The 25083-nt window shown below is 32.8% G+C and overlaps 2 protein-coding genes across 4 annotated transcripts; one reads left to right on the top strand and one right to left on the bottom strand.

Annotated features, from left to right (window-relative positions):
- Window positions 1-1986: 1986 nt before the first annotated feature.
- LOC111418967 (zinc finger protein 266-like) lies at window positions 1987-2942 on the bottom strand. The gene has a single exon (XM_023051687.2). The coding sequence runs from the start codon at window positions 2758-2760 to the stop codon at window positions 2041-2043; it is 720 nt and encodes a 239-aa protein (XP_022907455.2). The 5' UTR covers window positions 2761-2942; the 3' UTR covers window positions 1987-2040.
- Window positions 2943-12783: 9841 nt separating this feature from the next.
- Window positions 12784-24287, top strand: LOC111423226 (uncharacterized). 3 transcript variants are annotated; one of them, XM_071193936.1, is made up of 17 exons: window positions 12784-16455; window positions 16521-16598; window positions 16666-16716; window positions 16965-17130; window positions 17196-17273; window positions 17640-17805; window positions 17871-17948; window positions 18016-18479; window positions 18545-18622; window positions 18690-19153; window positions 19219-19296; window positions 19364-19827; window positions 19893-20502; window positions 20568-20645; window positions 20713-21177; window positions 21243-21320; window positions 21371-24287. In XM_071193936.1, the coding sequence occupies exon 17, from the start codon at window positions 22258-22260 to the stop codon at window positions 24013-24015; it is 1758 nt and encodes a 585-aa protein (XP_071050037.1). In that variant the 5' UTR covers window positions 12784-16455; window positions 16521-16598; window positions 16666-16716; window positions 16965-17130; window positions 17196-17273; window positions 17640-17805; window positions 17871-17948; window positions 18016-18479; window positions 18545-18622; window positions 18690-19153; window positions 19219-19296; window positions 19364-19827; window positions 19893-20502; window positions 20568-20645; window positions 20713-21177; window positions 21243-21320; window positions 21371-22257; the 3' UTR covers window positions 24016-24287. The 3 variants fall into 3 exon arrangements, with proteins under 3 accessions (XP_071050037.1, XP_071050038.1, XP_071050039.1); XM_071193937.1 differs by lacking the exons at window positions 17196-17273; window positions 17640-17805 and having other exon boundaries at window positions 21243-24287; XM_071193938.1 differs by lacking the exons at window positions 12784-16455; window positions 16521-16598; window positions 16666-16716; window positions 16965-17130; window positions 17196-17273 and adding an exon at window positions 17281-17356 and having other exon boundaries at window positions 21243-24287.
- Window positions 24288-25083: the final 796 nt, after the last annotated feature.

Below are 25083 nucleotides of genomic sequence, written 5' to 3'. Positions count from 1 at the left end.
TAAAATGTTTTCATGTTTTTTTGCACGTTTATTACGCTTTTTATAATAAATGTTCAAGTTGACCTTCTTCGATCTGGCAATGACCCAAACGCTCATAAATGGAATTTTGAACCATCAGGAGCCTATCCCTACTGAATCCCGACGAATCATTTATTGATTCTGGTTTTGTTGCATATACTCTACTTTTCAGAAACCCCCAAAAGAAAAAATCGAGTGATGTTAAGATCAGGAGATCGTGGTGGTCACTCAATTTCACCTCTTCTACCAATCCAGCGGTTTGGAAACGTGCTGCTTACAAAGTTTCGAACTGCGCGATTAAAATGTGGCGGAGCACCATCTTGTTGGAACCACTTATTGTCAATACCATTAAAGAAGTACACTTGGAACCACTTGATTTTCAACATTTGCTGATATCTGCCTCCATCCAAATTTCCATTAATAAAAAATGGACCAATTAGGTACATTCTCTCCTATAATACCAGCCCATACATTAATTTTGTGTGATCTCTGAGTATGATTTTCTCTTATTAAACGTGGATTTTCGTCGCTCCAATAACGACAATTGTGCCTATTAACCTTACTATTCGAGTAGAAAGAAAACAACATGCAAAGGAAAATTTCTGTCAACATCACATTTTGCACGTACTATTTCACAAAATTCCATCCTTCTTTCGAAACACTTCGTTCAATTCCTGAACTGGGGAAACTTATAGGAAAAATAGTTATTTCACATTTACTTTATTCTTCAATACAAGACAGTAACACTTCTTCGTTTTTTTTCTGGAGTTGTTGCAAATTTCGGTCTACCAGTTCTCAGAAGATCTTTCACAGTTCCCTTTTCTTGATATCTTCGAACAGTTCTTTCGACTGTTGATTTAGAAATCGGTGGTCATTGATGAAAATAATCATTGAAGACGTTATGTATAGTATACGGTTTGGGTTGCCTTCGGTTTATTTTTTTACAAGTCAAATGAAAGAGTCAGTTTAAACAGCCACTGAAGAGTAGATTGATTCAAATTCTGAAAGCACCCGACAGCGCCTCAACCCGGAAGCACCCTACCTCCTTTGGATTCTGGATTCGCGGGAAGGCAGGCTGAATCGCCCGCACCACTTTGACCTCAGCAGATCCCTTGTACATATTACCTTGGAGGCAAAGGCTAGAATTTGTCTTCACTCATGCTAATGTGGATATCTCCAAAAATGGATAACCTCACTGTCAAATGCCATCATAATTTCTATGGAGATGATGCATGCAAGGGTTATTGGTGAGGTCTTCCTCTGGGGTTGGTTGCAAGATTCAGGTTTTGCTGCCCTTCCTAATACAATATACGTGGCCACCATAACAGAAACTTTCTACCTAGAGTTCCTTGTTTTTATAGTTCCCCTGCTTCTATCCTATTTGAAGGAACCTAATTCTTCTTATTAGTCTGGTCAACCAAAAACTTGTAAGCAAATTGTAGCGCATAAACAACTTACCTTGGAAACGCTAACAATCTTGATTGAAACCAAGGACAGTAGAATCTAACAGGACTGCTACATCTATTGTTGTGACAACCTGCCCGCAAACTACGTCACACCATTTTCCACACCCAGCTGTTGTTATGGTCTATGCGTTTACTGTGTATTTGTAGAGGTTATATCCTAGACGTATTCATATTATTTTTGAAGTCTTATGTTTTTAGACGTATGTATTAATGTCTATCATATAACCTCTAAAAACACAGACAGTTACCAGGCGTGGCAAATACTGTGACGTAGACTGCGGGCAACCAACCCGTACTGGGCTACAAAAATACAATGCATGTTGCAGTCCTGATATTATTTTTACTTATCGGAATTTTTTTTGAATAATTTTATGTAAAATTAATAAAATAACCCAAATTAAAATTAAAAAAATAAATTTATTTGCACATCATAAACATATTACACATATAAATATATTATTATTTATCTCTCATTCATTTTTACAAAAATAACACTAATTACAATCCTGTATACATTATTTACACAATTAAATTATTACATAAACATTTTTTAATTTCAATAATACATGTTTGGAACGTACGGATAAGGAGATGCATTAGCTAAATTACTCCACGTACTGAAGGGTAACATCACAGGTACAGCGTAAAGCCCTCTCGGTTGCATATGAGTTTTCATGTGTTTCTTAAGATGATCTTTCCTTCCAAAACTCTTCCCGCATTCGTTGCAACTGAACGGTCTCAACCCGCTGTGAATTCTTTTGTGTCTGGTTAACTCCTCGTTTCTTGTAAACGTTTTTCCACAATCTTTTTCGTCGCATTTGAACGGACGTTCTCCTGTGTGGATTCTAATGTGACCTTTCAACTGACCGTTATTAGAAAAAGCAACACCGCAATGCGGGCATTTATATTTTTTGGGTCTTTGCTTTTTGTTTAAAGATTTACTATGTTCTTCTTGTTGAAGCACCCTAATGTATTCTTCTTGTAACGATTCAAAGAAAGTTTCGGATTGAAAATTTGGGTGAGGCATTGAATGAAGAACGTCGGAATAAAGATATGAATTAGGTGATGGGATGTATTCGTTTAAAGTATGTGGAATTAATTTTTTGTGATTTGTTTCAGGGGAGGCGTTTTCGGTTTTTATTTGGAGATTATCACTTGATTCTTCTGAAGTGGTGGTTGAAACTGTGGAATCTTGATCGCTTTTGTTATCCCATGGTCGAAATATCTTGGAAGTTACTTGTGATTCCAATTCTAACTTCTTCGCGAACTCGAACATTTCGAAAGGCACTCGAACCGCTCCTTGTAAGGTACTTTGAAGAAACTAACCCTCAAAAACTGTACTGATAGATATATAGTATTGCAAAAAAGGGGCGGTTCTTGGCCCTAGAGAGGGGTGCTACTGTAACAATAAACTGGACCCTATTCGCTTATTGGAATAGGGCAAAATCGAGGGGTTGACTTTTGCCGTAGGGTGATTTTCACGGGGTTGGGAATGGGGCTGAAATGCAATTTTGCACGGTTGTCTTTTTAATGGTTGAACCGCGATTGTGGTCGGATTTAGTTGTAATGCGTTTCTTTTCTGTTAGCAATACCTGAAGTGGTACATAAGGGAGTTTGGGAACAATAGCCCTTCATATGTCAACAACGCGTCATAAAAAGCGGATAGAACGCGTTATTTATTAACCACCAAAGTTAACAAGATCGGTTACGGGTATTTTGTTCGTTTTAAAAATTGAAAAAGAAAAATTTTTAAATCACCTAGTTCAAAATTTAATCTGGATGATAAAGTTCACTGGAAATTTTAGAGTTACGTAAAGTTTTCAGCGACAAAGACCGGACGGAAATATTCGGGTAGCATTTCCCGGAATTAATTGCTCCCGGTCGGGGACATTAAAAATTTGTCTCAATTCAATTTTTATGAAGGAAGTTAATTTTTTGTTTGATAACCAACCCTTTCCAAATATTTGATGTTGAAATGACATATTATGATCGATCCGTGTCCTAAACTGCAAACTGAAAAACAACGAGCAAGGGTTGAGGAGGTTTTAAAGTTTTCAATTTGGCTATCAATCAAAATTTGTCACTTAACAACCAAACAAAAATAGAATTATAACTTATATAGGAATCTAAACTAAATGAATAAATAACAGTTATTTATAAATTATTTGAGGAACATTATAAAGACTGTGATATCACATCACTTGTCAAATTTATTATTCAACAGAATTATTGCAAATTTAACGAAAAATTTTATAAACTCGAAAATGGCTTACCTATGGGTTTATCTATATCTAGATTTATCGCCGACATATATCTAGATTATATGGAGAATAATAGAATTCATGAGAAGTTAAAATTAACTTGAGAAATTGAAATAGATAGAAAAATCAATTTTGTTGACTTAACTATAAATAGAAATGACCTAAATTTTGACATATATAGGAAATCAACAAATTTGAACACTATTATTCCATATGACTCTTACCATCCTAACAGTCATAAACTTTCCGTATTCCAGTCGTACATCTACAGAATGCTAAGATACTCTATTAATACAACTTCTATACAAAACCAACTTAATTTCATAAATAAACTAGCCATAGAAAATAACTATCCCCCAAATATAATTAACAAAATACTATATAACAGTGGTGTCCATAACGTCGATCGCAAAGCAGTTTTGAGTCGATCGCCAAGAAAATCATGAATCTGAAATATCTGTATCTGGGCCTCAGAGCAAAAGAAAGTAATCTAAATCGATTAAACATCAAAATTGTTGATTTTCGAAAATTAACTCAATCATAACTCAAAAACTAAAGGCGATGGGGAAATATTTTTTAAACATAAAACCTTAGTAATGGACAATAAAGACTAGATCCATAAAAAGATTGAACCCAATTATTACCATTTTTTATTTATAAGCTCTAAATCGATTAAACATCAAAATTGTTGATTTTCGAAAATTAACTCAATCATAACTCAAAAACTAAAGGCGATGGGGAAATACTTTTTATACATAAAACCTTAGTAATGGGCCATAAAGACTAAATCCATATCAAGATTGAACCCAATTAATACCATTTTTTATTTAAAAGCTCTAAATCGATTAAACATCAAAATTGTTGATTTTCGAAAATTAACTCAATCATAACTCAAAAACTAAAAGCGATGGGGAAATACTTTTTATACATAATACCTTAATAATGGACCATAAAGACTAAATCCATATCAAGATTGAACCCAATTATTACCATTTTTTATTTATAAGCCCTAAATCGATTAAACATCAAAATTGTTGATTTTCGAAAATTAACTCAATCATAACTCAAAAACTAAAAGCGATGGGGAAATACTTTTTATACATAAAACCTTAATAATGGGCCATAAAGACTAAATCCATATCAAGATTGAACCCAATTATTACCATTTTTTATTTGTAAGCTCTAAATCGATTAAACATCAAAATTGTTGATTTTCGAAAATTAACTCAATCATAACTCAAAAACTAAAAGCGATGGGGAAATACTTTTTATACATAAAACCTTAGTAATGGGCCATAAAGACTAAATCCATATCAAGATTGAACCCAATTATTAACATTTTTTATTTATAAGCTCTAAATCGATTAAACATCAAAATTGTTGATTTTCGAAAATTAACTCAATTATAACTCAAAAACTAAAAGCGATGGGGAAATACTTTTTATACATAAAACCTTAGTAATGGGCCATAAAGACTAAATCCATATCAAGATTGAACCCAATTATTACCATTTTTTATTTGTAAGCTCTAAATCGATTAAACATCAAAATTGTTGATTTTCGAAAATTAACTCAATCATAACTCAAAAACTAAAAGCGATGGGGAAATGCTTTTTATACATAAAACCTTAATAATGGGCCATAAAGACTAAATCCATATCAAGATTGAACCCAATTATTACCATTTTTTATTTATAAGCTCTAAATCGATTAAACATCAAAATTGCTGATTTTCGAAAATTAACTCAATCATAACTCAAAAACTAAAGGCGATGGGGAAATATTTTTTAAACATAAAACCTTAATAATGGGCCATAAAGACTAAATCCATATCAAGATTGAACCCAATTATTACCATTTTTTATTTATAAGCTCTAAATCGATTAAACATCAAAATTGTTGATTTTCGAAAATTAACTCAATCATAACTCATAAACTAAATGTGATGGGGAAATATTTTTTATACATAAAACCTTAGTAATGGGCCATAAAGACTAAATCCATATCAAGATTGAACCCAATTATTACCATTTTTTATTTATAAGCTCTAAACCGATTAAACATCAAAATTGTTGATTTTCGAAAATTAACTCAATCATAACTCATAAAATAAATGTGATGGGGAAATATTTTTTATACATAAAACCTTAGTAATGGGCCATAAAGACTAAATCCATATCAAGATTGAACCCAATTATTACCATTTTTTATTTATAAGCTCTAAATCGATTAAACACCAAAATTGTTGATTTTCGAAAATTAACTCAATCATAACTCAAAAACTAAAAGCGATGGGGAAATACTTTTTATACATAAAACCTTAGTAATGGGCCATAAAGACTAAATCCATATCAAAATTGAACCGAATTATTACCATTTTTTATTTGTAAGCTCTAAATCGATTAAACATCAAAATTGTTGATTTTCGAAAATTAACTCAATCATAACTCAAAAACTAAAAGCGATGGGGAAATACTTTTTATACATAAAACCTTAGTAATGGGCGATAAAGACTAGATCCATAACAAGATTGAACATAATTGTTACCATTTTTTATTTATAACCTCTAAATCGATTAAACATCAAAATTGTTGATTTTCGAAAATTAACTCAATCATAACTCAAAAACTAAAAGCGATGGGGAAATACTTTTTATACATAAAACCTTAGTAATGGGCCATAAAGACTAAATCCATATCAAGATTGAACCCAATTATTACCATTTTTTATTTATAAACTCTAAATCGATTAAACATCAAAATTGTTGATTTTCGAAAATTAACTCAATCATAACTCAAAAACTAAAAGCGATGGGGAAATACTTTTTATACATAAAACCTTAGTAATGGACGATAAAGACTAGATCCATAACAAGATTGAACATAATTGTTACCATTTTTTATTTATAACCTCTAAATCGATTAAACATCAAAATTGTTGATTTTCGAAAATTAACTCAATCATAACTCATAATCTAAAGGTGACGGGGAAATATTTTTTATACATAAAATCTTAGTAATGGGCCATAAAGACTAAATCCATATCAAGATTGAACCCAATTATTACCATTTTTTATTTATAAGCTCTAAATCGATTAAACATCAAAATTGTTGATTTTCGAAAATTAACTCAATCATAACTAAAAAACTAAAAGCGACGGGGAAATACTTTTTATACATAAAACCTTAGTAATGGGCCATAAAGACTAAATCCATATCAAGATTGAACCCAATTATTACCATTTTTTATTTATAAGCTCTAAATCGATTAAACATCAAAATTGTTGATTTTCGAAAATTAACTCAATCATAACTCAAAAACTTAAAGGCGACGGGGAAATATTTTTTATACATAAAACCTTAGTAATGGACCATAAAGACTAGATCCATAAAATAAAAAATTTAGCTGATGATGATAAGTATTTGTCGAAACCGGTCCTAAGTATATTTATTAAAAAACTGATTATTAAAATGTATCGATAAGTTTGCAATGTATAATTTGCTTAGAACATCGTGTGTAATAAATAATAAACTAATAACAATCATTTGATATTCCATTTAAACCGAGTTAATTTGTACATTTCAATTAACCATTTACGATTAAACTTAATTAAAACAAATTTTCTGTTTCTACATTTTAAACTACAACCACAATGGACATGTTAAACAGCTCGATTGAAACGCGTTTAAAACGTTAGTGGGAAATGAAACACCGAATAACGACAACGATTGGAAACATCCAAAACGAACCCAGTTCAAATCAAGCTTTACTTTTTGGGGTTGGTCCAATTTGCTGGAATGGCAGTGGAGGTTAAACAATCATAATGAAATCGCTTTGTCATAAATTGAGTAGCTGTAGGACTTCGAATATTGTGGTAATTTTGACAAACGTACCAAAAAACTGATGACCATAATATTCTTGTAGAGAATTTCTATTTGAAAAATGGTTAGAGAGTGTCTTAAATTCATATTTCATTATTCTGCCAACAAAAGGGCATGGGTGGAAACTTAGAAACATTCGTTATATTTTCGTTAGAAATGCTCGTCGGTACGTTTTACAGTGATTGATTCGATTTTTGCGGTGGCATAGTTCTTGTGTCTTCCGAGGCGGAGGAAATGTACTTTCGTCCGGTAACAGAATCGAGCGCAATTTGTTACTCGGGATTACTCCGTACGAGAACAGGATTACGGAACATGCCCCGACGAACGAATATTGAACCGTGATTCGATTTGAATTTAAAATTGTATGTGGCTTGTTTCGATAAGACCGTAAAAATACCACACGAAGATTACCTCGGTAACCGAGTGAATACTTTTTATGATTTCCCTTTCGATAAAAACACGTTCTCCCCACTATGGCTTTTAAAGTTGGATCTAAATCATCACCCGATTTCACCCTAACCAAATTTCGCTATAACGTACCGTCACGTCATCGTACGCGTTTCCGCACGATAAACCCCTAAGAAACGTCCGACATTTCCCATCGCCATACGGCGATTTGTTATCGGAAAGTACGAAAACCCCCTGCGTGGTCCCCCTTGTCAGTGGGACCGAGTGGGGCGCGTTCACAGAGCAATTAAAAATCCCTACCCGTATATGACGCCTATGGCGGGTTACGCACTTTTACCCCTTCACGCCGCTTTTTCACCCCACAACCGCAGTTCAGTGGTGCGTCACCCCTCAGGACGAGACAGACGGATGCAAAAATTTGTTGTTGGGTAAGTGTTGTTGGTCGGATTTAGGGATCGTTTCGTAGACGGCCATTTTAACGGGTACACCCCTTGATGATTTGTGAGAGGGTTTTAATCGAATAGAGAGAGAAAAATAATCTAATACTGTATTATTATTATTACATAAATATATAATTTACGAATTTACAAATATAATTATTTTCGATCTCTTTTTGTTACAAGTTTGAAACATTACGAATCGTTATGAAACTTTGAAAATCGTGAGCGCATTTCATACCGACATCCACAGAAAATTACTGCCATTTCGTGTAATACTCCACATCGAATGCCCGCTGGGATGGTAACTAAAGGTTAATGCTTAAAGGAGCGTAGCGTGATTCGTGCAAACTGACCTTAACCCGCACTTTGACTTTGTTACATATGGTCTCGTTAGTATAATAATCGATTACTTTTCAACATCTACTTTTAACCCATTTACGTCATTCAGAAAAAATGATAAAGTGGCCCATATTACCAAACATTCTTTTATTGTATACAAACATTATACCGTATTTTCTCGAATCTTATCCGCACTCGAATCTAATCCGCGCCCCGATTTTAAAAATGTATAATGGTAAAAAAATTTAGTTTGCGAATGTAATCCGCATCTTTCTCTGAGCAATTCGACAACACCAAAACGATGCGATGCTTGTTGTTAACCATAAATATATAATTTTTCCGTTGACTGACGCTGATCCACCTAAAGAAACCTTGTTTACGACGAGTTTTTATTGGACTAAACTTTAAATTTACCAAGCCAGAAAAAATTGGAAAATAAATATAATTTTAAAAATAAATAGTAATGCCTAGCACGAATTCAGTTCATATACCGCCCTCGTAGTAGCTCGAACTTGGTGTGTGTTTAATTATACATATAACAGCGTAATTATGGAAAAAAAGTAGCAAAAATCGAAGAGGTTCTTCTATACAGCGAAGTTTAAAGAGATGTTATTAAGTTATCGTTAAAAGAAAGAAATCGAAAAGCTGGTACAATTTTTGCCGTTAATGAGAGTAACGTTGTGGCAGTTGGGGAAAGACAAGGCAGCTATTGTAGACTGAGGCATCGTGCAAAAAATTTGCCGGGTCAAAGAAGAGACGATTTCATGAAATTGACGAGGCAGTTTTCTGGTTCTCTCAAGAAAAACGGAAGGAGAGACTAAAAAATTTTTAATACTAGCAAAGGTTGGACAAACTACAATTTCCCAAAAGCTACTAATGATTTTCAAAAAAATTTCAATTTGTCTCAAACTGTAAATGCCGACGAAATGGCAGTATATCTGGATATGCCTCCCAATTTCCTTAGAAACGAGTGGTTGCAAAAAATTGTGCATAACATTAGTATGCTAGCAGTAACAAGTGATAGGGAAAAATTGCTGTCATTATTAATAATGAGAAAAAAACCATTCTGAAATCCGAAACACTTCCCGAATGACGTCTTAGTTAGGGCACAACAAAAAGGATGAATAATGGAAAAGCTGATAATGGAATGGTTAAGACAAGTATGGAGTCGTAAACCAGGAACACACATGGAAAACGATCCCTGAAAACAATATTATAACATCATTTAAGAAGTTTTGTATAACCAATGCTTTGGACAGATCCGAAGATGACGTAATATGGGCAGAAAATGATACATAAAAATGTAAATATCGTTCTAAAACCCTTAACAGTGCTATTGTTATAATGCGATTTTATTTTATTATTTTTCAAATCGCAACTATACGACTGCGTATCTAATCCGCACTCGATTGTAATCCGCATTTGATTTTAGAGCATATAAAATTTGTAAAAAGGGTGCGGATTAGATTCGAGAAAATACGGTAATTATAATACATGTGCCAAGTTGGTCTATATGTTTATTGAACTAAAAGTAGAACTAACACTAGACCTAGAACTAGAAACATTTCGGTTTAGCCGTGCGTCTCTTAAGACGGCTAAAGCCGAATGTTTCTAGTTCAAGGTCTAGGGTTAGTTCTAGTTACAGTGCTAGGTAGTGGTAGTTAAAACTAGATAGTGCTATGTTGTATATTTTTCATTAAATTAAAACTAGAACTAACACTTGACCTAAAACTAGAAACATTCGGGTTTAGCCGTGCGTGTTCAGATTGAGACAGTCTTCAACAGTCTAAAACAATAAGAAATAGACCTGTCGAACTATACCGGTGATTCAAAAAACCGCTGACAGACTTCAAATGCCTCCTTAACGAGATATAGCGGGTCAAAGTTTCTTTAAAATATCTGCAATAAAAAGCCCTTTTTTAAAAATATTTTCAACTCCACTGCTAATTTTGTGAAACGGGCAGTATTTTCGTAAAGTGATCAATTATCTATAGTAGACGCCACGAGAGCTGGCAGTAAATCATCGATTTCCGCTCTTATAAATGCCATACGTAGTTCACAAACCGTTAGAGAGTAATGTGTGTTGGAAAGAGATACCATTAGTTCAATATGTCTGCTGTACAATTCAAATGGCCACGTGGAAAAAGTACATCTGTTCTTCTAAGGGATGTAACTCTATAATTATAACCTCAAATCGAAACGTCTTGTGAGCGTTGTCATGAATCTGTTAGTGTTTTCGCAAGCCGAAAATGTTTTCTTTGAAAGGAAAATCATTAAATAATATCTTTGACAATGTTTGACATATAACCTCCATTACTAACATAACCTACATTTAAATGTATGTGGTGAAATAATCTAAGTCATACGTCCATATCTTGATTCATACCATTTTTAAGCGATCTGTCACTGCCAGCTCTCGTGGTTTCTGCTATATCAATTGGTCCCTTACAAAACTTTAATTAAAGCAACAGTTTTTGATTGAATTAACAAATTTTCTACAAACGTGTTTTTCTTACAAACTATTGCTTTGATCAAAGTTGTGTAAGAGACCAATTGATAGATAATTGATCACTTTACACGCGTGAGAGAGCAATGGCGTAGACAATATTTTTAAAAAAGTGCTTTTTATTGCAGATAATGTTTAATTTTAAAGAAACTTTGATCCGCTATATCTCGCCAACGAGGCATTTCCGACCCCATGTATATTAAGACTATCCATCTTAATTTTTCTTGTATTATCTACTCTAGAAATCTGTCAGCGGTTTTTTGAATCACCCTGTATATTTTTGTAATCAGAAAAAAATAACGAATTTAATAAGCGAATTATCAGTGGTTGTCAAAATTGTCATAATATTTTTTTGACTACGTCATCAAATTCTCTGTAAAAAACCTATAGTAATAACCGAGATAATTACACTTACAGGTTTTACGATATTTTCAATTTTGGCCTCTAGGGGAAAAACAAAAGATGATAACGCTTTGAAGTTTTCGACATTGGAATTTATTTAAAAAAAGAGATCGAGACATGTAAGCTACTTTTTTTCTAACTCTTATAGTTTCCGAGATAGCCTATTCGAACATAGAATTTGAACCAACCTGTACAGGGTGGTCAAATTTGGGTGTTATTATAGGCTATCTCAGAAACTATAAGAGATACGAAAAAAGTAGGTGCCATGTCCCGGTCTCTTTTTTCGATACTAACCCAATCCTGCAAACACCAAACCTCCATCTTCTTTTGTTTTTAAGTTATAGTCAAAAAATCAAATTTTCGTGATTTCAAAAAATGCTCATATTTCGTTTATTTTTGAAATTAGAGAAATGGGTTTGATACGTTCTTAAGACACTTTTTTAAGTAGAATATACTGCGGTTAAAAAATTTTAAAAATATTTGATGATTTTTGAGATACAACACAAAGTTGTATTTTTTTAAATACAAACTATAGTAGATTATGGTGTTACTGAAAAGAGCATATTTTTAGCCTTCCAATGATGTATTGCACGCATGGTGTATTTGGGGAAAATAAGCGTTATTTTTTAATTGGAAAGCTAAAAATATGCTCTTTTCATTAACATCATAATCAAGTATAGTTTGTATTTAAAAAAATACAACTTTGTGTTGTATCTCAAAAATCATCAAATATTTTTAAAATTTTTCAACGGCAGTATATTCTACTTAAAAAAGTATCTTAAGAACGTATCAACCTCATTTCTCTAATTTCAAAAATAAACGAAATATGAGCATTTTTTGAAATCACGAAAATTTGACTTTTTCGCTATAACTTAAAAACAAAAGAAGATAGAGGTTTGGTGTTTGTGGGATTGGGTTAGTCTCGAAAAAAGACACCGGGACATGGCACTTACTTTTTTCGTATCTCTTATAGTTTCTGAGATAGAGCCTATAATAACACCCAAATTTGCCCACCCTGTACATTGTACTCTGTACATTGTAATGTTGAATTTACTTTAGAAATTGGAAATATACAGTGGCGGCTAAATTATAAAACAAATTCAATAAAATGACAAGAAAAAATATAGCATTCTATAATAATAATTTGGCACTGTTTGCAGAAGACTGTCAGAAAAGTAAATACTGCTTTCGGTAGAATAAATAGTTTTGGCAAAGGAGTTGATACTACTGAAGACTAACTACTGCTGATAGAAAACTAGATACTACTAATAGAATACTAGATACTTCTTCTCCAAGACAAGGTGCTATTTGCTGAATAGATAGGAGTTAGTGCATGCATAAAAAATATTGAGTAAAGTTTAGCAAAACAAAGTAACTGTCATTATTCTTATAATAATAATAATAATAACTTTATTAGTGCTCTATGCCCAAGGCTTACACACGTCATTTTAAACAGAATATACAACAAAATACAGACGCAGGAGCCGAGAAGAAAATACAATAAAAATACATTCATACAATGACAATATCACTCCTTAAAAACTCCTCGACTGAGTAGAACGCACCCGTCATCAGGAAATTCTTCATAACAGTTTTAAATTGCTTGTGTTGTCGTGCTCTAATAGATTGCGGTAACTTATTATACAAAATCTGACCAGTTTACAAATGACCTTTCTGCGTTCCACTCAACCGACAAAAATCTACGCACATGTTCGTACGGTTTCTGGTAAAGTAACTGTGCACGTCGGCGTGCGTCTTATACTGTTCATCATTACTATGAATATACAGCAAACATTTCAGAATAAACAATGATGGAAGCGTTAGAATATTCAAGGATTCAAAGGCGAGGCGACAATCTTCCCTATAACTAAGTTTTGCCAACACTCTCACAGCTCTGCGTTGTAAACCAAACACATAATTACTTGCTGGACTCCCACCCCAGGCAATAATACCATAGCCAATCATTGAGTGTATCAGCGCATAATACACTGTTTTGGCCACCTCGACAGATACCGAGCTCACTAGTCTACGTAGTAGAAAAATGTTTCTTGAGATCTTTTTACCAATTTCAGCCACATGCACATCAAATTTCAGATCTCTGGAGCTCACCGTTATGCCCAGCAATCTAGCAGGGGGGAAATCACCCACACAGTCCCGTTTTAGGGTGAAAAGTGTCTGAACCGTTTTGTCTTTATTCAAACATAGTTCATTAGCTACACACCAGTCGTTCGCAGCAGTCAACAGTTTGTTTGAGGAAGATACCTCCTCGTAGTTTAACCCGGAGACAAGCAATGTGGCATCATCAGCGTACAACAAACACTTTACACCCTCTCCCAGGTAACCAGGAAAATCATTAAAGTACAGGCGGAACAAAAGGGGCCCCAAAATAGATCCCTGAGGGACACCCCTCGAGATTGGAAGTTTTCCAGATACTTTGTCTCCACATTTAACCACTTGAAACCTATCGGACAGGTATGATTCGATAAGAGCAACACTATTTAAATCAAAGCGAAAAACAGACTTCAGCTTCAGGAGAAGAATACGGTGCGACACACTATCAAAAGTACGAGACAAATCAAGAAATAGAGCAGCACAGTAAACAGTGTGACAAACATTCATAAAATTAATAATCGCATCCCCGGTGCTCCTACCAGGTCGAAAGCCGAACTGATTCTCGAAAAGCACATCATACAATTCTTATGAATGAACTACAATTTTAACCATTACAATACATTGTTTTAAATAATCCGGGAGGTTAAAAAACAGGGTTCCTAAATCTGTGGAGTTTTTTTTTTACTTTTCGATATGAGCCATCATTACTCTACGACCACACAACACCTTGTTTGCATTCAAAAGCATTCCGACCATAATCGAAAAGTAGAAAATCTGGGCTTCACCTACTGCGTTTTCTTTTCAAGCAACATGCAAACCGGTCGGAAACCTTCTCAGTTGGAAAGTAACGCAGCGCACGTTCCCCTCGACATTGAGAACCATTGAAAACGATAACAATTTCGGAAAATGGAAAAACAGGGTTTTCTGTTTCTCTATCCAAACACGACCCACCGCGTTTTATCGTATTCGAAAAAAAAACTAACAAAATTTCCGATGTTGTAACACTGTTGAATAACAAGTAAACAAATTGTTTTAAATGGGTTTTCGATGTCGCTAAAATATATTACTTCATCAATTTTTTTGTTTCATCCGGTTTCTAAAGCATCTCATTGATCAATATTTTTTTGGCGTGATATCGAATTTCAATTGAAGTGAATATAGAAATAAGCCTCTTATATCTTAAGCGCTTGTGGTTTTAACACAATAAGGACAAATCAGTAATCAATCATTTCGAATTTATATTCCATTTTTGCGGAAACGAAGGCCATTGTCTGGTTGCGTAGTTTCCAATACTGGACGATCTCCCCTAATTCTCCTACGATAGCAGCAAAAAAGTCAAGTGTTCAGACAAGCTTCCAACGACTAACAGTATGCGTTCAATCATTTATCTTGACATCTTCGAATTTTATTGTTCCGACACGATGTTATCCAACGTTTTTTTTTATTTTCTTAAAAATTTGTAATATATTTTACGATAAAATAAAGGGTCCATATGATTAAATCATTTTCTCCAAGATAAACATCGTCGTTTAGATATACAACAGCTCCACCTCTCGAGTTCTACCCTTTCTCTGTTTCTTAATACTATTTATTGCGCTTGGGTGCTTTTCACACAGATAATCCCTTGTATCTTTGCAAGTTTAAGGGTTTTAGGACCCTTCGTAACCACTGAATAGTTTGAAATGTTTAAGTAGTCATTAAAAGTCCTCCTTTAATTACAATTAAATATGTTCTTGTGTTTTTTTACAGGAACGATTATTAAAACTGACGATGGTCTAAGCGTGTCATAAAGTCGGAGGGGTCTAAATATTAAAGGTTTAGCCTAAAATGAGCACCAAAGTTGGCGACATAAGCCCCAAAAGTTATTAAACGCGCTGTAAAATTTTACCGCTTTATAAAGTCTCGTTGCTTTGGCGTCAAAATTCGTCGGTTCACATCTTCATTCGAGTTTCTTTCTGATTATTTCATCCCCACGCTTTACGCGAATGCGAAATTTTTATAGGAAACGTTTCGACGAGAGCTACAAGACATTAAATTTTACATTTTCCTCCTGGTAATCGACCGCGACATTTTTATTATCGGAATTAGATGTAAAATTTTACAGTAGCGATCGTAAACTAGTCTGTTTAAATCTTCACGTATTACATCATTGAAAAGGGGGCACTTTAACCTAACTGCATCATAAGTTTAGATATACGGATTTTTTTCTAACCATTAACTAGAACTAATAAATTGAATTATAATTTTCTTCAGAAATTAGTTCGAAGTGTAACTAAAAGTAAAATTAACCTACTAGAACTAGAAACGTTTCTAGTTTTAGGTTTAGTGTTTGTTCTAATTTTAGTTCTATAAAAATATACAACAATCTAGCGCTGAATAACAATTAAAACTAGACCGAGAACTAGAAAGTTTCGGATTTAGCCCGAAACTGCTTGCAGATAATTGCAGAAGACTAGATACTGCTTGAAAATGACCACCTATTGCTTGCACAAACCAAATACTGGTGGCAGAGGACTAGATAATAAGAAAGGAAGACTAGATACTATTAATAATATCTTCTGATATATTATGGTCACTCTAATTTGAACTGCATCATATTCCTTGGCATTTCTAAAATAGGAAGTATGAAAAATAATATTTTGGCCACTTTTTATTTCATTAAAACTTCATTTTTTCTTGAATTTTAGTAAATTTCGAGTTGAGCAGAAATTATGGTCACGCTAGTTTGAACTGTAACATGTTCCTCATGACCTCTAAAACAGCAAGTATGAACAAAAAAATTCATTTACTGTTTTCTATTTCTCTGCAACATTAGTTTTTCTTAAATTCTAGCATTCAGAAACCAGAAATAAGTTCGAAGTGTTCAAAATATAGAATAACTTGGTGCGGGATAACAGCTAAAACTAGAATTAACTTAACATAATCACTAGAACTAACATTAAACCTAGAACTAGAAATATTTAGGTTTCTCGAATGTTTTTAGTTCTAGGTTTAGTGTTTGTTCTAGTTTTAGTTCCAAAAAAATATACAACAATCTAACGCTGAATAACAATTAAAACTAGAACTAGAAAGATTCGGGTTTAGCCGTGCGTCTTCAGACGTAGTAATAGAAGATTTGGCACCGCTTGTAGATAATTGCAGAAGACTTGAAAAAGACAACCTGCTGATTGCACAAACTAGATACTGGTGGCAGAGGACTAGATATTGAGAAAGGAAGACTAGATACTACTATCACAAGATGTTATGGTCATTCTAGTTTGAACTGCATCATATTCCTTGGCATTTCTAAAATAGGAAGTATGAAAAATAATATTTTTGCCAATTTTTATTTCATTAAAACTTCACTTTTTCTTGAATTTTAGTAAATTTCGAGTTGAGCAGAATTTATGGTCACTCTAGTTTGAACTGTAACATGTTACTCATGACCTCTAAAATAGCAAGTATGAACAAAAAAATTCATTTACTGTTTTCTATTTCTTTGCAACACTAGTTTTTCCTAAATTGTACCATTCAGAAACCAAAAGTAAGTTCGAAGTGTTCAAAATATAGAATAACTTGGTGCGGGATAACAGCTAAAACTAGAATTAACTTAACATAATCACTAGAACTAACATTAAACCGAGAACTAGAAATATTTAGGTTTCTCGAATGTTTTTAGTTCTAGGTTTAGTGTTTGTTCTAGTTTTAGTTCCAAAAAAATATACAACAATCTAACGCTGAATAACAATTAAAACTAGAACTAGAAAGTTTCGGGTTTAGCCGTGCGTCTTCAGACGTAGTAATACAAGATTTGGCACCGCTTGTAGATATTTGCAGAATACTTGAAAAAGACAACCTGCTGATTGCACAAACTAGATACTGGTGGCAGAGGACTAGATATTAAGAAAGGAAGACTAAATACTACTATCAGAAGATGTTATGGTCACTCTAATTTGAACTACATCATATTCCTTGGCATTTCTAAAATAGCAAGTATAAAAAATAATATTTTTGCCACTTTTTGTTTCATTAAAACTTCACTTTTTCGTGAATTCTAGTAAATTTCGAGTTGAGCAGAAATTATGGTCACTCTAGTTTGAACTGTAACATGTTCCTCATGACCTCTAAAATAGCAAGTATGAACAAAAAAATTCATTTACTGTTTTCTATTTCTTTGCAACACTAGTTTTTCTTAAATTCTAGCATTCAGAAACCAGAAATAAGTTCGAAGTGTTCAAAATATAGAATAACTTGGTGCGAAATAACAGCAAAAACTAGAATTAGCTTAACATAATCACTAGAACTAACATTAAACCTAGAACTAGAAATATTTAGGTGCTCGAATGTTTTTAGTTCTAGGTTTAGTGTTTGTTCTAGTTTTAGTTCCATAAAAATATACAACAATCTAACGCTGAATAACAATTAAAACTAGAACTAGAAAGTTTCGGGTTTAGCCGTGCGTCTTCAGGCGTAGTAATAGAAGATTTGGCACCGCTTGTAGATAATTGCAGAAGACTTGAGAAAGACAACCTGCTGATTGCACAAACTAGATACTGGTGGCAGAGGACTAGATATTAAGAAAGGAAGACTAGATACTACTATCAGAAGATGTTATGGTCACTCTAATTAGAACTGCATCATATTCCTTGGCGTTTCTAAAATAGGAAGTATAAAAAATAACATTTTTGCCACTTTTTATTTCATTAAAACTTCACTTTTTCTTGAATTTTAGTAAATTTCGAGTTGAGCAGAATTTATGGTCACTCTAGTTTGAACTGTAACATGTTCCTCATGACCTCTAAAATAGCAAGTATGAACAAAAAAATTCATTTACTGTTTTCTATTTCTTTGCAACACTAGTTTTTCTTAAATTCTAGCATTCAGAAACCAGAAATAAGTTCGAAGTGTTCAAAATATAGAATAACTTGGTGCGGAATAACAGCTAAAACTAGAATTAACTTAACATAATCACTAGAACTAACATTAAACCTAGATCTAGAAATATTTAGGTTTCTCGAAAGTTTTTAGTTCTAGGTTTAGTATTTGTTCTAGTTTTAGTCCCAAAAAATATACAACAATCTAACGCTGAATAACAATCAAAACTAGAACTAGAAAGTTTCGGGTTTAGCCGTGCGTCTTCAGACGTAGTAATACAAGATTTGGCACCGCTTGTAGATATTTGCAGAATACTTGAAAAAGACAACCTGCTGATTGCACAAACTAGATACTGGTGGCAGAGGAGTAGATATTAAGAAAGGAAGACTAGATACTACTATCAGAAGATGTTATGGTCATTCTAGTTTGAACTGCATCATATTTCTTGGCATTTCTAAAATAGGAAGTATAAAAAATAATATTTTTGCCACTTTTTGTTTCATTAAAACTTCACTTTTTCGTGAATTCTAGTAAATTTCGAGTTGAGCAGAAATTATGGTCACTCTAGTTTGAACTGTAACATGTTTCTCATGACCTCTAAAATAGCAAGTATGAACAAAAAAATTCATTTACTGTTTTCTATTTCTTTGCAACACTAGTTTTTCTTAAATTCTAGCATTCAGAAACCAGAAATAAGTTCGAAGTGTTCAAAATATAGAATAACTTGGTGCGGAATAACAACTAAAACTAGAATTAGCTTAACATAATCACTAGAACTAACATTAAACCTAGAACTAGAAATATTTAGGTTTCTCGAATGTTTTTAGTTCTAGGTTTAGTGTTTGTTCTAGTTTTAGTCCCAAAAAATATACAACAATCTAACGCTGAATAACAATTAAAACTAGAACTAGAAAGTTTCGGGTTTAGCCGTGCGTCTTCAGACGTAGTAATACAAGATTTGGCACCGCTTGTAGATATTTACAGAATACTTGAAAAAGACAACCTGCTGATTGCACAAACTAGATACCGGTGGCAGAGGACTAGATATTAAGAAAGGAAGACTAGATACTACTATCACAAGATGTTATGGTCATTCTAGTTTGAACTGCACCATATTCCTTGGCATTTCTAAAATAGGAAGTATGAAAAATAATATTTTTGCCACTTTTTATTTCATTAAAACTTCACTTTTTCTTGAATTTTAGTAAATTTCGAGTTGAGCAGAATTTATGGTCACTCTAGTTTGAACTGTAACATGTTCCTCATGACCTCTAAAATAGCAAGTATGAACAAAAAAATTCATTTACTGTTTTCTATTTCTTTGCAACACTAGTTTTTCCTAAATTGTACCATTCAGAAACCAAAAGTAAGTTCGAAGTGTTCAAAATATAGAATAACTTGGTGCGGGATAACAGCTAAAACTAGAATTAACTTAACATAATCACTAGAACTAACATTAAACCTAGAACTAGAAATATTTAGGTTTCTCGAATGTTTTTAGTTCTAGGTTTAGTGTTTGTTCTAGTTTTAGTTCCATAAAAATATACAGCAATCTAACGCTGAATAACAATTAAAACTAGAACTAGAAAGTTTCGGGTTTAGCAGTGCGTCTTCAGACGTAGTAATAGAAGATTTGGCCCCGCTTGTAGATAATTGCAGAAGACTTGAAAAAGACAACCTGCTGATTGCACAAACTAGATACTGGTGGCAGAGGAGTAGATATTAAAAAAGGAAGACTAGATACTATTATCAGAAGATGTTATGGTCACTCTAATTTGAACTGCATCATATTCCTTGGCATTTCTAAAATAGGAAGTATAAAAAATAATATTTTTGCCACTTTTTATTTCATTAAAACTTCACTTTTTCTTGAATTTTAGTAAATTTCGAGCTGAGCAGAATTTATGGTCACTCTAGTTTGAACTGTAACATATTACTCATGACCTCTAAAATAGCAAGTATGAACAAAAAAATTCATTTACTGTTTTCTATTTCTTTGCAACACTAGTTTTTCTTAAATTCTAGCATTCAGAAACCAGAAATCAGTTCAAAGTGTTCAAAATATAGAATAACTTGGTGCGGAATAACAGCTAAAACTAGAATTAGCTTAACATAATCACTAGAACTAACATTAAACCTAGAACTAGAAATATTTAGGTTTCTCGAATGTTTTTAGTTCTAGGTTTAGCGTTTGTTCTAGTTTTAGTTCCATAAAAATATACAACAATCTAAGGCTGAATAACAATTAAAACTAGAACTAGAAAGTTTCGGGTTTAGCCGTGCGTCTTCAGGCGTAGTAATAGAAGATTTGGCACCGCTTGTAGATAATTGCAGAAGACTTGAAAAAGACAACATGCTGATTGCAGAAACTAAATACTGGTGGCAGAGGACTAGATATTAAGAAAGGAAGACTAGATACTACTATCAGAAGATATTATGGTCACTCTAATTTGAACTGCATCATATTCCTTGGCATTTCTAAAATAGGAAGTATAAAAAATAATATTTTTGCCACTTTTTATTTCATTAAAACTTCACTTTTTCGTGAATTTTAGTAAATTTCGAGTTGAGCAGAATTTATGGTCACTCTAGTTTGAACTGTAACATGTTCCTCATGACCTCTAAAATAGCAAGTATGAACAAAAAAATTCATTTACTGTTTTCTATTTCTTTGCAACACTAGTTTTTCTTAAATTCTACCATTCAGGAACCAGAAATAAGTTCGAAGTGTTCAAAATATAGAATAACTTGGTGCGGAATAACAACTAAAACTAGAATTAACTTAACATAATCACTAGAACTAACATTAAGCCTAGAACTAGAGATACTTACCGAATGTTTTACTAGCCTATATATTCAAGTAAATTTTGTAAATCTTGCAGTGAATTTCGGAATAACAAACAAGCCGAAAAACGAATACATACAAGTTTTGTTTTGAGTAAAAATTTTTTCAGTCCCATAAATTTTGTAACAACTGCTAAAAGTGTTTCGATTCCCACCAACACAATTTCTGTGGTGAATTACAATTGTATGTGTCCGAAAATAATACTCTGAGGTCAAGAGAGATCTGTGAATTATTGGACATCGATGCCACCCACGACGGTTGTGGTCTAATGCTCTACAATCGAAGGGCGGTGTTAAAGACGTCAGTTCAAGGTATTCAAGAATGAAAAAACGACGTCCTCCAAACCGCTCATCGCGTCGACAGATTGTGTCTAAAGAAGCAGTGTATAAAAACCGCGTAAATTATTTTCATTGGCAGGTCATCGAGATCTGCCAAACGGTGTGAAAAATTCTTTTCATAAAACGCGTAAACGAAATCTAGAGGGTGCATTTTAGTTAACTTATTCTTGTCGTTTTTGTAATAATGGTTTAAGGTTACTGAATCAAATAAGAGGGTAATAAATTTTGTATTAAGCTTTCGTTTTTACCCGATCGTAAATTATCACGTTCACGCTTAAATAACGACTTTATTTTATGTTACTTAGTTAATGTATAAATAAAGATAGGGTTACAAAGAAAATCGAAACTAAATGTATGTCTTAATATCAGTATAAATACAAAAGGCAAATGTATTTGATCATTTCAGTTCGTAGCATCAAAGCTATGTTCCCTTTAAAATTAAATCTATTAATACTTTTTATAACTTTTACTTTTTTAAACGGCGATATTAATCTGATGTCTCTTTCAGACGAGAAAAACTTTTCAGTATTTCGCAAGTTAAAATTAAGCTTTATTGATTACTATGGTATCGACGTCGTGATGCCGAGGGAAATGATTTCATCCGAGATGATAGATTATATCCTCAGTGGGAATTTTATAAGAAGCCCGGTTAAGATCACGTCGTACGATGAAAAAAGAGTCTATTATAAATCTCACATATTTTTCGCTAACGATCTTTCCGATATCATCGATTTCTCAAATTATCTTCGAAAGAGTTACAACACGATTGGTAAAATCTATTATATTTTGTGCGAACCGATAGAAAATGATTCCCAAGAAATGTGGAAGCCGATATTTGAGAAATTGTGGAAATATAAGTTGTTACATTACCTTATTTTAAACACTAAAGGTGTCACTCCTGCAATGTCGTATAATCCTTTTGAAGGAAATATTATGGAAATAAAAAAATTTCGTAGAAGCTTTTACACCAACGATAATCTCTTAAAAGACGTAAAGGGATATAGAATAAAATTAACATCCATCGAAAAATATTTTGAATTTAATCACGTCGATTATTACCCAACCGACCAAGCCCTTGTTAGAACTTTTATTAAGTTTATTAACGCTTCAATTGAACACATTTCATTTGAACATATCATCCACAGCGGTTTTCGCATAAAAACAGATTTTGGGCTTGCCCCAGGTTTGGTTTCTTCTCTTTTACTTAACATGTCTTATTTATATCCTTATAGTAGAGATGATTTTGAGGTGGTAGTTCCACATCGGGGGCAACTACTCTCAAAACATTTAGCATCTAGAATATTTGATAACTACGTGTGGTGTGCATTAATCGTTGCGATGTTTATTGCACTACTAACTCTTCTCATAATTAAACTAATTTTGAAAGAATCATTTGAAAACATTAAACTAATATTTCATTTTATGGGAGTAATGTTTCAAGTTCCTACGCCCCATTTAAATGTTAACGTTAAAGCATGGCCTGTTAAATTTATTTGGATTAGTTGGCTTTTTATTTGTTTGATTTTACACACCGCGTTTTCTTCGATATTAATAAGCGCGCTTGTTAAACCACCCGCTGAAGACGAAATCAACACCATCGAAGAACTCTTAGAGAGTGATTTAAACATAACGTTAGTGACGAGATTCGCCTCAATTTTTCATCAATCAAACAATCCAACTTCGAAAGCTATAGCCGACCGATTAATTTTGGGCACAAGAAATGATATAATTAATAAATTAATGTCTGGCGATACTTCTTCAGCGTACTCTTTAAGACGATCCGATTTGCGTTCGTTAAAATTACCAACAATTAATGGAAAAAAAGTGTATCATATAATGAATCAATACTTGATACCTTGCCTTTCAACCGTTGGATTTGGACTTGGAAATGTGTTTGATAAAAGGATGCAATTAGTTGTTTCACGGTTATTTGAAGGAGGGATATTAAATCGTAAAAAAAGGCAAAAAGTTATCGTGGAACAAGTTGAATATCAAATCGAGTTTAACCATTGGTATTGGATATTATTTTTGTATTTTATGGGATGCGTTTTGGCTGTTATTACATTTTTCTTGGAGTTACTTTGGTGTAAACTCGCTAAGATTAAATTCAAAGGTATATACAATATACAATATATGATGCAGTAACCATAGTTACGAAACTACTATGCACTTGCATTGTCCCACATAAAATGCAACATAGCTTAAAAGTACAGGCATTGGGTTGTTTTGCAAAGGAAAAGTTTTGCTTGGAAAAAGGTGAGGTCTTTATAATAACCCTGAGTTTTGACTGTCTTATGAGACTCTCGGCTAAACCAGAATGATTCTAGAGTTCTAGTTATAGTGTTAGTTCTACATATCTATGATAAAATCATTTTTTATACAGGGTGCCCATTATGTATGGAATATAGTATATATCTTGATAGGTATCAACTTTATAAAAAAACATTTTATACAAATTGTTTCAATTGTTTTTATTTCAGAAAACAAATGAGCAACGAATAACACTTGAAGTTTTTTAAATGGCAATGTACCCTTTCGTTAGGCTCATTTGATAGAGATTTCTTTTCTCTTTACGATGACGTAAAATTTTAGTACCCTTGTATCAGAAAATTTTTTAAAACATGTAAAAATTGCTTATTAAGAAAATTTAACTAATAACAGTAATCTAGATATCCGAGATCGTCAAATACCTCGAAGTACCTCGAATTATTGGAGATGTATACTAATTTTTCGTTTATTTGTTTTATTTTGCACGTAAATTTAATTTACGGTAATAATTTGAGATCTCGGGTATCTAGATTAATGTTATTGATTTATTTTTATTAATAAGCAATTTTAACATTTTTTTCAAAAATTTTCTAACGTAAGGGTACAAAAATTTTACGCCATCGTAAAGAGAAAAGTAATCTTTATCAAATGAGCCTAACGAAAGAATACATTGCCATTTAAAAAACGTAAGTATTATTCGTTACTCATTTGTTTTCTGAATTAAAAACAATTGAATGCAGTCTTATTATGGCAAATAAAATATTAAACAACTTTTGTATAAAATGTTTTTTTATGAAGTTGATACTTACCAAGATATATGTGCTATATTCCATACATAATGGGCACCCTGTATATAAAAAAAATTGTAAATTTTATAGAGCACTTTAAATTGTATATATTTTAATATGATAAGAAATCTAACTAAGAAATACAGAAGAAACGACG

Source organism: Onthophagus taurus, chromosome 2, assembly GCF_036711975.1.
Source record: "Onthophagus taurus isolate NC chromosome 2, IU_Otau_3.0, whole genome shotgun sequence".
In the NCBI taxonomy this organism is placed as follows: Eukaryota; Metazoa; Arthropoda; class Insecta; order Coleoptera; family Scarabaeidae; genus Onthophagus; species Onthophagus taurus.
This window is presented reverse-complemented; position numbering and strand designations above follow the sequence as displayed.